The sequence below is a fragment of the Branchiostoma lanceolatum genome, chromosome 5, assembly GCF_035083965.1.
Source record: "Branchiostoma lanceolatum isolate klBraLanc5 chromosome 5, klBraLanc5.hap2, whole genome shotgun sequence".
NCBI lineage: Eukaryota > Metazoa > Chordata > Leptocardii > Amphioxiformes > Branchiostomatidae > Branchiostoma > Branchiostoma lanceolatum.
In genome coordinates this window covers 14,153,379-14,167,106 of record NC_089726.1, presented here as the reverse complement: position 1 = coordinate 14,167,106, position 13,728 = coordinate 14,153,379, and the positions used below count along the sequence as shown (strand labels likewise).

The 13,728-nt window shown below is 40.7% G+C and overlaps 1 protein-coding gene across 9 annotated transcripts in view; it reads right to left on the bottom strand.

Annotated features, from left to right (window-relative positions):
- LOC136435325 (plexin-A2-like) overlaps window positions 1–13,728 on the bottom strand; it is a 147,921-nt gene that overhangs the window by 107,972 nt on the left and 26,221 nt on the right. For 7 of the 9 annotated variants that reach the window (XM_066428717.1, XM_066428725.1, XM_066428724.1 and 4 more), the window contains exons 2-3: window positions 6,423–7,613; window positions 5,004–5,186 (exon numbers count right to left, since the gene is read on the bottom strand). In XM_066428717.1, the coding sequence (XP_066284814.1) occupies window positions 5,004–5,186; window positions 6,423–7,571 (1,332 nt within the window). In that variant the 5' untranslated portion in view covers window positions 7,572–7,613. The other 2 variants (XM_066428723.1, XM_066428718.1) reach the window with 2 other exon arrangements.

Sequence of the window (13,728 nt, the reverse complement as noted above, 5' to 3'; positions counted from 1 at the left end):
TCAACTCTTGCCACCAATCCTGCATCTTAAGTTTCTCATGTGACAAGTTTTATCATAGCTGTTATCTTCTGCCCAAAAGCAATCTTTGGCAGTTGGATGTTTATGTGATATCTATGATGAAGCATCCTTCATTGTAATGCCTGCAGGATTCCATAATGTATCCATGATTAGATCTTGAAGTCACCAAAGCAATCTATCATGGAATTGTCTGAAGGCTTGTCCCATCAATTCTGTGCAGGCAGACACCAACAACAATCTCAGAGACACCAGAAGGGCTACTAATTCTAGCTCCATCCTCCTGGCTCCTGATGAACTCTTAACATACAAATTACAGTAAAACTAGGCCACAGGGTTGGGACTGTGAGAAGGGTCACTAAATCTATCACCTCTCCGCATAAGCCAGGCAAGCCTGTAACCATTAAGTCACTCATCATCTAGTCTACATCTATAAAAACTGCGATGTATCAGTACTCACACTTCTATTCAAAGGGACACAGAAAAGCAATGAAACCAAGTTGTGCAGACGGGGATAAGGCAAATCTCTTTTAAGATGATCAATTTCATGTAATGGGCCACATAACGGCATTCTGTGGCAGTGCAAATCTCAACACATAGGAGGCAATGCGAGAATTGATGCTCACAATACAGATACAGCTAATGTTCTATTTCTGCAGGTTTCCAGCCTGAATACAGAGTGATATCAGCCTGAATACATGTCCCACTATTTCATGATGGGTTGTCCAAATCGTTTTGCTGACTCAGAGGTAATCAAGGATATCATATCAAATGATGCCATAAAGGAGTAGCTTTTCCTTTTTTTCACAGACATGTTTCCCCAAGAGCATAACCCATGTAGAAGAGAGCAGAAACAAGAGAGACCAAACAGAAGATAGCAGTTACATGAATCAAATGCATTTGGTGTAGCACATCTTGTATGATAATGAAGCAAATGAAATACTGTAAAAGGGGAAATGTAAGCAGTTGTTTAATGTTCACAGCTTTGGCAAACTTAAAACCACCACAAAAAAATTATCTCTGGGCAGCCTACCCCCTTGTTTCAATTGCAAACTTTAAAAAAACACCGCAAAACACTCCTTTTTCTCACTTCCACGAAATTAAATCCTCATGAAAATTTCCCCTTTTACAGTTACTGTAACACTTGTCCATTATTCCATGACTACACATACACCTGGCCAAATATTCATCACAAGACTTCACCCAGAAGCCATAGTCAATGTCACCCCAAACTGACTTCGCTGGTGGTCAGTTTGATCAATATATAATTTCCATTAAGAAAAGCTGTAGACTACCAAATAACTGCTTGACTGAAACCAATTTCTGCTTCACTACTACAGTTAATTCTGTCCATCTACAATACAGGGTCGTCCAATTAGTGCGACGGGAGGAATCTATTCTGTAATTTGGTTGTGGAATGAGGACAGGATCGGCTGTTATTTCAATTGTCCCAACTGCATGTATGTAGTTAATGAAGTTCTCCTCTGGTCAAAAAGAAATTTGGGCTTTTTTTAACTTCTGTGTAAATTCCACCATGTCACATGGGCTTCGGCAGGAAGAGCTACACCTTTTTTTTTCATATTGCAAAAAAACTATAATTGAGACAGAACACTTTGCCAAAAGCATTATTCTTACTCGAACAGCCTATTCTAAATCTCAATAAAATTAACTGGTTCAAAAACTTCTAATGAGTACCATAACATCACAAAATAGGTCAATTTCCCAATCATCTCAATTACTCTAACTTACTTTATTGTCATTATCTATCTATCTATGTCATTATCCATTATACCCATGGGACATATAACTTAATCATCCAAGGCCTAGACATCCATATCAACATTTCAAATGATTCTCATTTGCCCTATCTTTTAATCATTTGATGTTTCTAAAGATACATCATGTCTAAATGGGAGTAGTTGAAGTGAATTGTTGTGTAAAAATGATGAGATAAAAGTGCTGTGGCATAGTGCTTCTGAAAATGGCCCATAACACTTTCAAGCTATGCCCATGTGTTAGATAACAAGTGGAAAGCATTTCAGCACCAAGGAGAGCAACTACAACCACATTTCCAATGGAGTGTTTGCAACATCACTTGAACATTGTACAGTAAGTAATGGAAGCATTTTGTGGAGCTTGTTATTGACAATGTCTATTGGGGAGCTTGGAATGGAAATGATATGCACAATATAAAACCAAGCATTACCTGGCAACTCAAACATTCATTACCAGATAGGGATGTCATTACAATTAGTCTGCAGCCGTGAAAGAAATTATACGCAGACCAAACCACTGTAATTACTGGCTGGGCTCTTCATCTTTCATGAGTGAGATAGGACTATTCTGCAAAGAACCCTTTCAACACAGGAAGTGCACTTGATGTACAGATGGAATCGTTGTTGAAAATATGCCCCACCTGAAATTACCCGGTAACCAAAAGCAGCAGCCTAGAAGGCTGTTTAGGATGTAAACAATGATCAGAAGATTGTTTTGCCAGTTACTTCCCTTGTTATGAGCCCATGAAGTTAATTTTTTCTCTCATAAAAGCCAATGCGAACTGATAAATATTGTTTCTTTGCTTCAAAGAACTAATTCTTGCTTAACATGATGTTGACAACATTATACATCTTTGTCTTCCAAACAAGCTTTATCTCTTAAGACCACACAATATTTCTCAGACTTTTCGTTAATGAAGCGTATGAATGAGAGACTCTGATAAAGGCTGCCATCCTGGCAGAATTAATTCCACCAGATATCCCATTATACAGGAGAAACAGTCTCCACAGAGCCGGGATGTCTGGGAAAAACCACTTACGTCTCCTTTTTCTGACGACACCATGTGTCTTCGGGCTACCGACCCGTATTACTTTGCTAATTTTCCCAGATTTCCTCTCGATTCGGAATGATTAATAAGTCCTAATTGCATGCATGCATGTATGCATGTGTGTGTGTGTGCATGTATAGGCCCTCTTGACAAAATGCGCAACATTTTACACTTCATTTGCTTCAATATCTACTGCAATATTCATGGCAATACATGAGGCAAATTTCTCGCTTGTGACAATTTTTCAATTAACGGCTTGACTTGCTTGTCAGCGGCTTTCTCCATCTCCTCCCAGACGCAGCCAGCAACCTTTTCTAATGTCAGGATGCAAATGAAGGTTGTCTAATGATTCACTGCCTGCCTGTTCCTAAGCATCATTGCCAGGCAAATTGCTCCTGCCCAATAACATGCTACCCTACCCGCTGAGGACCAGCAGTATGCACTGATGCACAACTAATACTATGTACAGGGGATTTTCAAATGCACTTCAAAACATGGCTACCTGAAGTTGAACAAGAACACACTGTGATGAGATGCTATAAACCTCCTCTCCTGGAATGAAGTACTTAGATTAAACTGAACTGAACAGTGTGCAATATTAGGTTCAGCACTCTGGCGGGCCAATGCAGTATCATGATCATCTTCCATGGGGCAAAGAACAATACCGAAAGATTGGACGAGGGAATACATGTAGTTGTTGCAGCTTTCTTGCCAGCTTTTTAGAGTGTGGCTGTTTTAACTTCCATTTGAAATTCTTTTTACCATACTCCTGATACAATCTATTTACCTCAAATGTACTTGATACTGCTTTCTCAATAAATTTGAAACATGATTTTTTGACATACTAGGCAAAGCAAGGCTGTACTCAAACATGGCACATTGATATGGTACCAGAAGCACAAGTTGGCTTTTTTCTGCTCCATTTAAAAAGTAGGTCAGCATATCTAGTTTCCGATTTTCTAATTCTGAATTGCTTAATGTCACTTGGGTGCTAGTAATCATTAATTCTTTAGTAAAGGCCTATGCTTGGGGATGTTCTCTACCATAATTACCTGATACCTATCCACAATCCTCTCCCCAAAGTATGTTAATCTCATTTCTAATGATACCACTGTGGCATAATATTCCTTCTGTCAGCCATTTCTGTTGACTTCTCTTGTCAATTACAAACAAAATTTGGTCTCTTTTGGGACTGAGCTACATGTACTTACCCCTTATTACTTATCAGACTCAATTGATAATTGATTAATGCTCAAAAAATCCCAAATTGTAAAAAGTAACAGATTAATCAACCAGTTCTATGTATCCTATATCATCCTATGGTTATGTTTCAATCAAATATTAGAATTCTGTTTTCAGCCTTCTAAATGACAGTTGTAATAAAATGCACATTAGTTCAAACATCATTCATTTAAATTTGGAAACTTGGAACAACTCAACAAGAGAGGTCCATAATTTGCATCCAAAGAGCCAATTTTCCTAGCCCCCAAAATGGAGTGGCAAGAGCTACCTTTGCTTGAGATAGACAGACAAAACTGTTGGCACTTAGACAAACCAATTTGTCTGCAGTCATATGTCTACATCTACATCTATCTGGTGGGTCCCCTCGGTAATATAGACATAGTCTAACAGTCTTCACTTCTGCCAAGTTCCCTACTGGGCTCTGATATCACCTGAGCCCTTCTCTTGCTGCATTACGGATTCTACTGCTGTGCTTTGACAGTCAGAAGTGAAGGTCATTAGATGCCCCTGAAGAAGGGTGACTTCCCAGGGTGCATTGGTGCACTATGGCTGAACATTACACAATGTGCTTCAATGGAATAGAGAGAGAGGTGGCTGAGAACTTTGGATGAATTGACTTATATCATTGTGTGAAGTGACTTATGAATTTACTAGCCATAGTCTTGTCTTTCCATTCAGGAAAGTATAATTATTTTCGGTCACTCGGTCCCTTGATAAAACAATATCCTTTTAACTAATGACGTGCAAAGAGACTTTCCAAGGATCCATGCAATTTTGTAGTGAATAGAGTAATGACCATCCAAGGATATTTTGGACGAGCACTTGGAACACCCCTGATATGCACATACTAGAAACCTGATAATGTGTTATGTAGCTATGGCATAATCCATATGTTCTCTTGCCCTGTTATAACAAGGCTTACCTTCTTTAAATGTCCTCTATTGGTGCCCAGGAAGACCACGGTGTACTCCTGGACTTCTAGCGATGTCACAGCGGTCAGTGTGGCGGAGTTAGTGCTGTAGACGGGCTGCGCAGGAATCGGCATGGTGCCTCCCATGGGGTGATTCACCTCAAACCCACAGAAGTCATCATTTATTGGTAAATTCTGTACATCGGAGAAAAAAACAGAGTGATCAAATGAGGAGGTTCCCTGCTGAGAAAGATGAGATCTGAACAATAAAATCATCATAATAATATTCATCATCATCATGTTTGTGAATATTCTATCAATAAACCTACTGTCAATACTGTCAGGAAGACTGTCAATAAGTAGAATTTCTGTATCTTCGGAATCTTTTTGACTCATCATTCAGCAATCTGCCTCAAAATTTTTGAGGCAGATTGCTGAATGATGAAAGACTCAAAATTTCATACTGCGTCATTTTTGGCAACTACTCCAGACAGCTACAGGGAAACACTATTGTATGCTTTTGAGACTTGCTTTCCCTGAAGCATTACATGATAAAGAGATCTAACTATTGGAACGACACTGAAGCAGAAGTCTATAAGTCAACCTACTGTGTCCTCCAACAGAAATTGTCCTGACAGCTAAATTACTATATCTTGGAAAAATGCCAACAATTCCATAAACTCCCCTGTTAATCAAATGAAGTCATCAGCCTTTGCCAATCTGTGACCAACCATGCGTATCTTTCCATTTCTTTAAACAAGTTGCTATCATTTCATCTTGAGACCAGAAATTTTGGAATTCACAACCATTTTTGGAATTGGAATCAGATACATTTTCTACTGAAGGGATTTTAGCATACACTAGTGAAGACCTTGACCCTGATAGAGAGCCATGTACAGTGAATATAGCAGCTGTTCTGTTGCCACACATCTGTGCTCATGACATTTCCAATCCAAACCAAAACTTCACGGTCCTCCCACCATTTATTGATTGGCCTTCACCCTCGATCTAGGTATATGTCAAAGTATATCTCATACCATAACAGACAGTCCCTAAACCACGAAATTTCAGGAGGATTATCTCATCCCTCCGGGCCTATATATTAATTGAGAATTAATACCAACTTACATGAAGAGATTAAAAAGGGAAAATTTAGAGATGAGATTATACCCAGAAGCTAGTAATTTAGTATTTCACCGATCAATACATTGTCTTATGATTTTCACTTTATCTATTGATCACACTAACATAGTTTGTAAATGTCAATGATTGATCTTTGACGGACTGATCAGTTACCAATAAAGGAAAAGTAAAGGTTAACATTGCTCTTTAGTCGTTAGCTTTCTGTCATGCGGACAAATTATTCTAAAAGCAAAAATCAGAATAATCACAGGACTAAAGTATACTCTGGAAAGGTCCCTTGATACTTACACTCTGTCTACACTCTGTGCTGAGTGTCCCTGTACTCCAGTCTATTCCCAGATTGCCATTCCCGTTGAAGCAGTCTTGTATCCGTGCCTTCATGGCCCTGTTAATGTCTTTGATAGTGTATACACAAAGAGCAGAGGACGAGGTGGGATTATCCGACGAACTTTGGCTTTTGGAGAAGACGGCAAAGAGCACATCGTCGTTGGGAGTCACTCCCATGTTTCCAGCCAAGATGGCTCCCGGTTTCCCTATATATGCTGCTTGGACGAGATTGTAGTTCACTGAGTTGGCTGAACACATGAGCGGGAGCTCAATGTAAGAGTGGTACTTGTTGTCATCGTGACAGATTCTCACTATTTTGGACAGTAGGGGTCCATTGGGTACATTGTAACTCTCAGGCTGTACTGTTACAAAGTAGCTGTAAAATCCACTACTGAAACCATAGACATACTTGATGTTGAAATTCGGATAAATGCTTAGAACATTTGGGTTCATGTCGATCTTGGGCTCGGAGAACTCGTCAGACGAAGCGAACTTGAAGATGTTGATATTGTTGCTATCTGCTGCTACTGTTCTGCTGGATACAGTTGGCGGGTTGCTGAACAAACCTCGGTCTGTTCGGGACACGCCAACGTAAAGGACCTCCCCCTGATCCGACGGCCCAGGTGCGATGAATGCGTACGTTGAGCCATCCATACTGTTAGCAGCAATGAAATGATGTGGTTCAGACTTGGGATATGCGATGAGAGACAGGTCGTCCCTTCTCCTCAGCTGGCAGCTGCCTTGGAGTACGCTTCCACAGGAGATCAACCTGTTGGCACTGGTGTCGACAACGAGCACCTGGTTGACATTGTCCGTCACCTGGCGCCCGTACGTACACTCTCCGGTAGGCAGACAGGCCGCATTGTCCAACTCAGGTCCTGTGCTTACCTCATATTCCAACACAAGGTCCCTATTTAGTTTCAGTATCTTGTTGCTGGCTCCAATGTATATGGAGTTTGTGTCAGGGTCCATTTCGAAGTTGATGAAACTGCCCTCTGAGTTGGGCACACGGAATGTTCTCTGTCCGGTCACTGCGGAGTAGAAATTGCATAGCAGAATGCTAGTAATGACTGTGACCCAGACGATACGCGAGATGGCGAAGGAATCCATGGTAGTGACTGGTAGGTTACTTCATCAGTTGATGCTCAAAGTCTGCAAAACAAAAAAGACAATAGCTCAAATTCATGGCACAGTGAAAGCTTTTACTTCAGCCAACTAAGTCTAGTGATTGGATGAAATCATTTGCTTCAGAGAATGCCATAATTTCCACCTGCCACATACCTATAAAGATGAAGCTAACGTTAAGCATGTTGAAATTACTTCCTATTAAAACTGAAGCCTGATTGAATCCTGCTTTTTGTTGTCACCCTTCATAAACAAGGATTATATGGAGCACACATAAACTTGGGAAATTGCCAGTAGGTAACTGCTGTTTTCAAACAGATCAGCCTTTCCATAACCCCTGATGGTCATTCAATTCTTTAACGAGATCTCTTTACTTAGAGGTAGTTTACAACAATCTCCACGGAAGGAGCCATTTACTATGATTTAGAGTTTTGTAACCTACAAAATGTCAAATTTCAAGAGGTAAGGGTTGCTGCTTTTTGGACTACACAGTAAAATCTAACTGAAGACCAAATCGTGATGCTACACTGGATTCTAATTTCTATACACGATTAACCTGTGAAGCTGTTTTTGTTTCGCAAGTGAAAATTATGGAAATTTCATATAGAAAGATGAACATGGTATATATATGTTGCAACTGGTACATCCAGTCAGACAGGTGCCAAGTAGTGTATGACTGGTCCTACTGTTAGGTTCTAATTTTACACCAAGGTGAGTTGGTAACTTCCAAACTGTTTGATATTATTGATTCCGAGACCCTACAAACATCACATGGAAGGAAAGGAATTTCTTGCTCCTCCCAATACCCGAGTCAAGCATCATTACCATACTGTAGTGCCGCACACATACAAGGCATTTTCCACATTCTGGCACTTCAGGAATGCTAAACCCTTTTAAATTTCTAAAGAGCGTGCACTGTTGTACTATTTACTGAGTGCAATTGTGGCTGAATAGACCACAAAGCCAGAGACAGAAAGTCAACAGGAAAGGAAGGTGAAGTTCCTAACAACACCAAACAACTTACAGACATCTGTGTGGACAGAACTTTTCAGGAAAGTACATGCAGATTTTTCCTGCACTCCAACCTCTTCAACAAGGTGGGGTACGGTACTTACAGTTGATGAGGGTAAACGGCCAGGCATCACTAAAAGCCAGCTGGGTAATTATAGCTCAACTAAACCCATAAATAATCTGTTTCCTAAAGACTTAATACCCAGAAAATGCAAGCCTTCGCTTAGCATCAACAGAAGGGACTTACTGCTAAGTTTGTACATAGAGACTTCTGGAAGGAGAGCATAAGAGGTCAACACAGACAGTCTCCTCACATGAGGACTGAGGGAAGGTCAAGTCCAGACACAAATTGTCCTCTATGGACAGTTGGGGTTTTATACAGGTGGTTTGGAGTCTGCCTTTGAATTCTACCTTGGCACAGTCTTGGCTGATGAAAGTAGCATTGTAAGCATAACATTCAATGTTGACCATGAAACAAATGGTTAACCATTGCCAATTCTTGGATAAAAGACTTTTGTCAAGGTTTCAATCAATCAGCATTCTGAACTTGAGGTGTGAGCTGAGTTGTCCTGGGCCTATTACAATTGCATCATGCCAAGCTGGAAACTGGCAGGGTGTGATACCCTATGGCCTCAGGTATTATTTGAATGTACATGACCTTTGGCTTTGTGGCATATGGACTTACCATTCCTCTTTCAATTAGATTACCACATCTACATGTATCTAATGCTTTGTGCATCTCCTATACTAGAGGATACACCAACAATCAGGCATAACTTTGTGCTCAATAAAGTTCAACCAATAACCACCAGGCTTGTTCCAGACTGGAAAAATAAACTGCTAGTGTCTGGGACTCAATGGCATGATCTGCCAGTGACCATTTCTTTGCGAGTCATCGGTTTCACAAAAAGAAGTCTTTCATGTAAGTCACAGATCAACTATAGGTGAAGTCAGCACATCTGGACTGAGGTGTGGACAGGCTCGTTGGCATGGTATACTACACATGCAAAACCCGAAGCCAACTTGTGAAGCTAAGTAGTGAAGGCTTTTGCAGTATATACACCTACATGGCACCAAACATTTGCCAAATGGAGTATCTAAACTTGTGGATCAGCACCAGGCTTTGGATAATTAACTCTTCAAGTGTGGTGCCCATTAGTATGCCTAGGTCTAATTGGCCCTGATACTAAAAGGGTCAAGTCTGGTTTGGGTGGGTAAAATGACTTAACAACCAATACAACTGGGGCTACTGGTAAATAAAAAAAGATTTACAAGAGTTTCACTTGAGACTTGCACTAAGATACAAGAAAATATTCAATCGCATTCAAGTCAACCTATTTCAAAACAGATCTAATGGACAACTGCTTGTTAGTGGTATTACAGGCATCTTGCCTGGCCTTAGGCCACACTCCTCCCCCATACTGCTTCTCAGAGTCAGACAGAAGATTGCACTGTCTGACTATGTCAGAAGGGAAGCCTGACCTAAATAGTTCTTGTATCAGTCCTTGTACATGTGAGAAGATTATAGTGTAGTGAGCACACTTACATGTTTTCATAGATCTTGTTTCCCAGAATGATGTTTATCTGGAGGGGTCACCTGCAACCTGATATACCTGTACCTACCACAGATCCCCTGTTACAGACTGCAGTTATCTTTAAGTTCCACAAACACCTTAATCTGAAAATCCTGGAAACCTTTCTGTTGCACAGTCCCTGTGATCCCAGCAGTGTTTAACACATTCTGGCACTTTTGCTCACTGAGAAAGCTAGAATACAATCAAGAGCTCACATCAAGATCCCCATAGGTACATCTTATTCATGCAAGAGGAAGCAGGTATTCGGTGACCTTACAACCTTAGAAAGACAGGAATGAAGTTAATAAGTGGCCAAGAAAACAAAGACCTCTTTGTGGAAAAGACTGAGAGCAGCATCAAAACAAACACTGTCTTATCTTTTCAAACAGAACAGTAGACTGATTGCCCTATCTGGTATATATCAACACAGTGTGGTCCTCCAGTTTGTTTCAGTTGTTTCATACACCAGCACTTCTGTAAACTAGCTAGGACCAACCACCTGTGACAGGTACTACAGCCCATTTCCCAGCATTCAGCCTGGTGTCCAACTATGTCCACAGTGTATGGGATCACAGCACTCCAGTTTCAAAGTTTGAACAGTGCTGCAAGGGTTTACAGAGCATAAATAGCTGTCTGCTTGTCCGCTGGAGAGAACAGGGTTTGTCACCAAAACAGGACTAACTACTGTACTCAAACACACAACATTTAGGCAAACAAAGTCTCACAGATTCACCATGTCTTTTGAGAAAAGTACTGTATCACCTGGATATGCCATGTGTCCTTCTATATGTTCTGGCAGGGAAACATTATTCTTGTCTGAAGGTAATGGATCCTTCCCAAACATGGAGGTCACCTGGTCAATCCCAAACTAGCTCCTGTACATGTTCATGTAGAGACACATCTTCTCTACATTTATAGCAAGTACATGTGTAGTTATAGACTTCTAGAAAATGACACTGCAGAAACAAAGCAGAATCTTCCGCTTACCTTTCTGCATACTTAACCACCAATGAACACTACTACACCTGTAATAAGGTAAACAGTGGAACGCTGCATGTCCTAACATGCTAACTCTGTTAATTATCAGTTTCTCTGCAAGTGTATAATTACCAGACAAACCTTGCCAACACCCCCGATCTTCTGCGCACTTTCAAAACTGACAGGGTGTACAGAAGCTAAATAGAACTTTTGATCTCACCTGCTTTTCCAGGTGAGGTCATACCTGGTCAGCCTGTCTGCTGTCACAGTCCAATCACATGTGAGGCTGAGTAACTGACACCACACTTCATACCTAAGCGTACAGCTTAGCACTGACCCTAAACACTAGGGGCTCAGCAGGGGCGTGGTAGGTAGGCGGTAAGAATCCACACCCTATACAGGTGGGCAAATACTAAGTTACATCATCGCATTCTTTCTGCATTCTTCCATCAATACGTCAGGCGCTGAGGAAATATCACTTTCTCTAGAGGCGCCGAGACACTACTGTTACTGGTTAGCCCTGAACTACTACTGCCAAACAATGTCACATAGCACAGGACCTCAAATCAAGTGTGGCGGCACTGCTATCTCCGTCACCAGCCAACACCTAGTGCCTCACTTCCCATAACTATTGGCTGTCTGCCTTGTGTCTGCTCAGGGCATGTTCAGGTCAAGTTCAGGAAACAGATAGCACTCCCCTGAGAGAAACATGTCCCAGACTTCTCAGCTACTTGACTGACTTTCACACAAACTTGGCCAAGATGTACAAGTACAGCTTAATGCAGTTGTTGGCTCACAGGGCAGAACATACAAGTGTCCATTTTACTAGCCAGAGTCTGATCCCTATGGCTTACATGTATGCACATTCCAGAAGATAGGCACAGGCTCAAAGGAAGTTCTAAAGTCAAATGTACAGATGTAAAACATATGGTAAACCAAAGCTTCACCAAAAGGATGCACCTAATGTACATCGGTAGCAAATGTCCATTTCAACTTGCAATCACAATTTTTTACTAGATTTGTGTCACTCCATCAGCATTATTCTATGCTCTTTATTCATGGCTATAACCAACTTGTGACTTGCGTTAGATTTGATGTATTCTATATGGGTCTCGTCTGCTTTTCATGGAATTTTACTTGAAAAAGATACTTTTTACAGTACCGACTAACCGAGTTTCAATAAATACATGTATATGATTTTACCTGGTCGCTACCATATGCAGCTAACCATAATGTCTTCCAAAATGCCAAGAACATGTCTACCACATAAGTAATGCATGAGCTAGTTACAGCTTCTTTTACCTGACAGGCCTTAGACCACAAATTAGATCTTGAAAAATCTCCTATTTCAGCCAGGACATGTCTAATGAATTGCCTGCTGGTGTAGTGGGACAGTTAGTCCTTGCTGGCAATATGTATTCTTTGTCATTCAGACCTTGGCTGCAAAGAGTCATGTCCATTGAAGGACAAAAATGGGTCAGGCAAGTGCCTCATTAGCAGAGACAGGTGGCCTCCAACAATTATTAGTGCCAACAAAAATCAATGGTAAACCAGCAGTGAGGAATGCCTGGCTGCTAACTAGTACATGGGTCAATATGAATAGACGTTTTCTCAATACACAGAGGGTGACTGACTTGAGGGGCAGGACACTAGGCCAAGCCTTAGCATTGTTAGTCATCCATGTAAAGAGAAATTGCTATTACATCACACAAGCCAGACTGTTTCCATATAACTTTATAAGATATGACATAACCTTCCTTCCTTAGCATATATCGAGCATCCTTGTTTTCAAGGATCTCATAAGTACGAACAGTCTCTCAGCCCAATCTCATTCTCAGGCCTATCTGGTTCTCCAGGTGTATTGATGAAGGAAGAAAGGAGAAATGCTATCAACAGTTAGCTATATACTGATAACAGAAATCAATACTTACGGTAATCAACAGTTGTCTGGTATACTTCCGACAGGTGTTAAGAAAGCAAATCAAACGGGACTGATACATAACACAAGTTTTACAGGTTCACAGCCATGAAAAAGCTTTATCAACTAGTTGCCCCTACAAGTGTAATGTTACAGATGTATGGGTACATTCTATTTGCAGAGGAAGCTTGTCAATGTTACCTTAACAAATAGGAAGCTATGGGTATTAAGTTGTATAAAACACTAGTCATGCAGGATGCCTTTACATAAACAATAGGGCAGCCTGTAGCAAAGCTCGGAGTTGGATATGCAGGACTGCCTCATTATTCGGTGTAACACAACCAGCCATCACCACATACCTGCAATGCTGTTTTACATTGAATGGCAGTTATACGATCTGATTAATACAGGTACAGGAGTGGACGAGTTACAGGTACAACACTACAGGCGTACATCTATCAACACTTCAAATTGTGGTGTTACATATTCTGTTGCAACATACACTTTCATTTTCTATTGCATTCTTTAGTTCCAGGCAGGTAACTGTGAACAGTGATCATACTTACCATGTTGTCTCAAAGACCATAAAATACTACCACTAGTACAATACAATACAATACAAATGTACGTTTTGTGTGATAGTTCCACTTTTTACACTCTC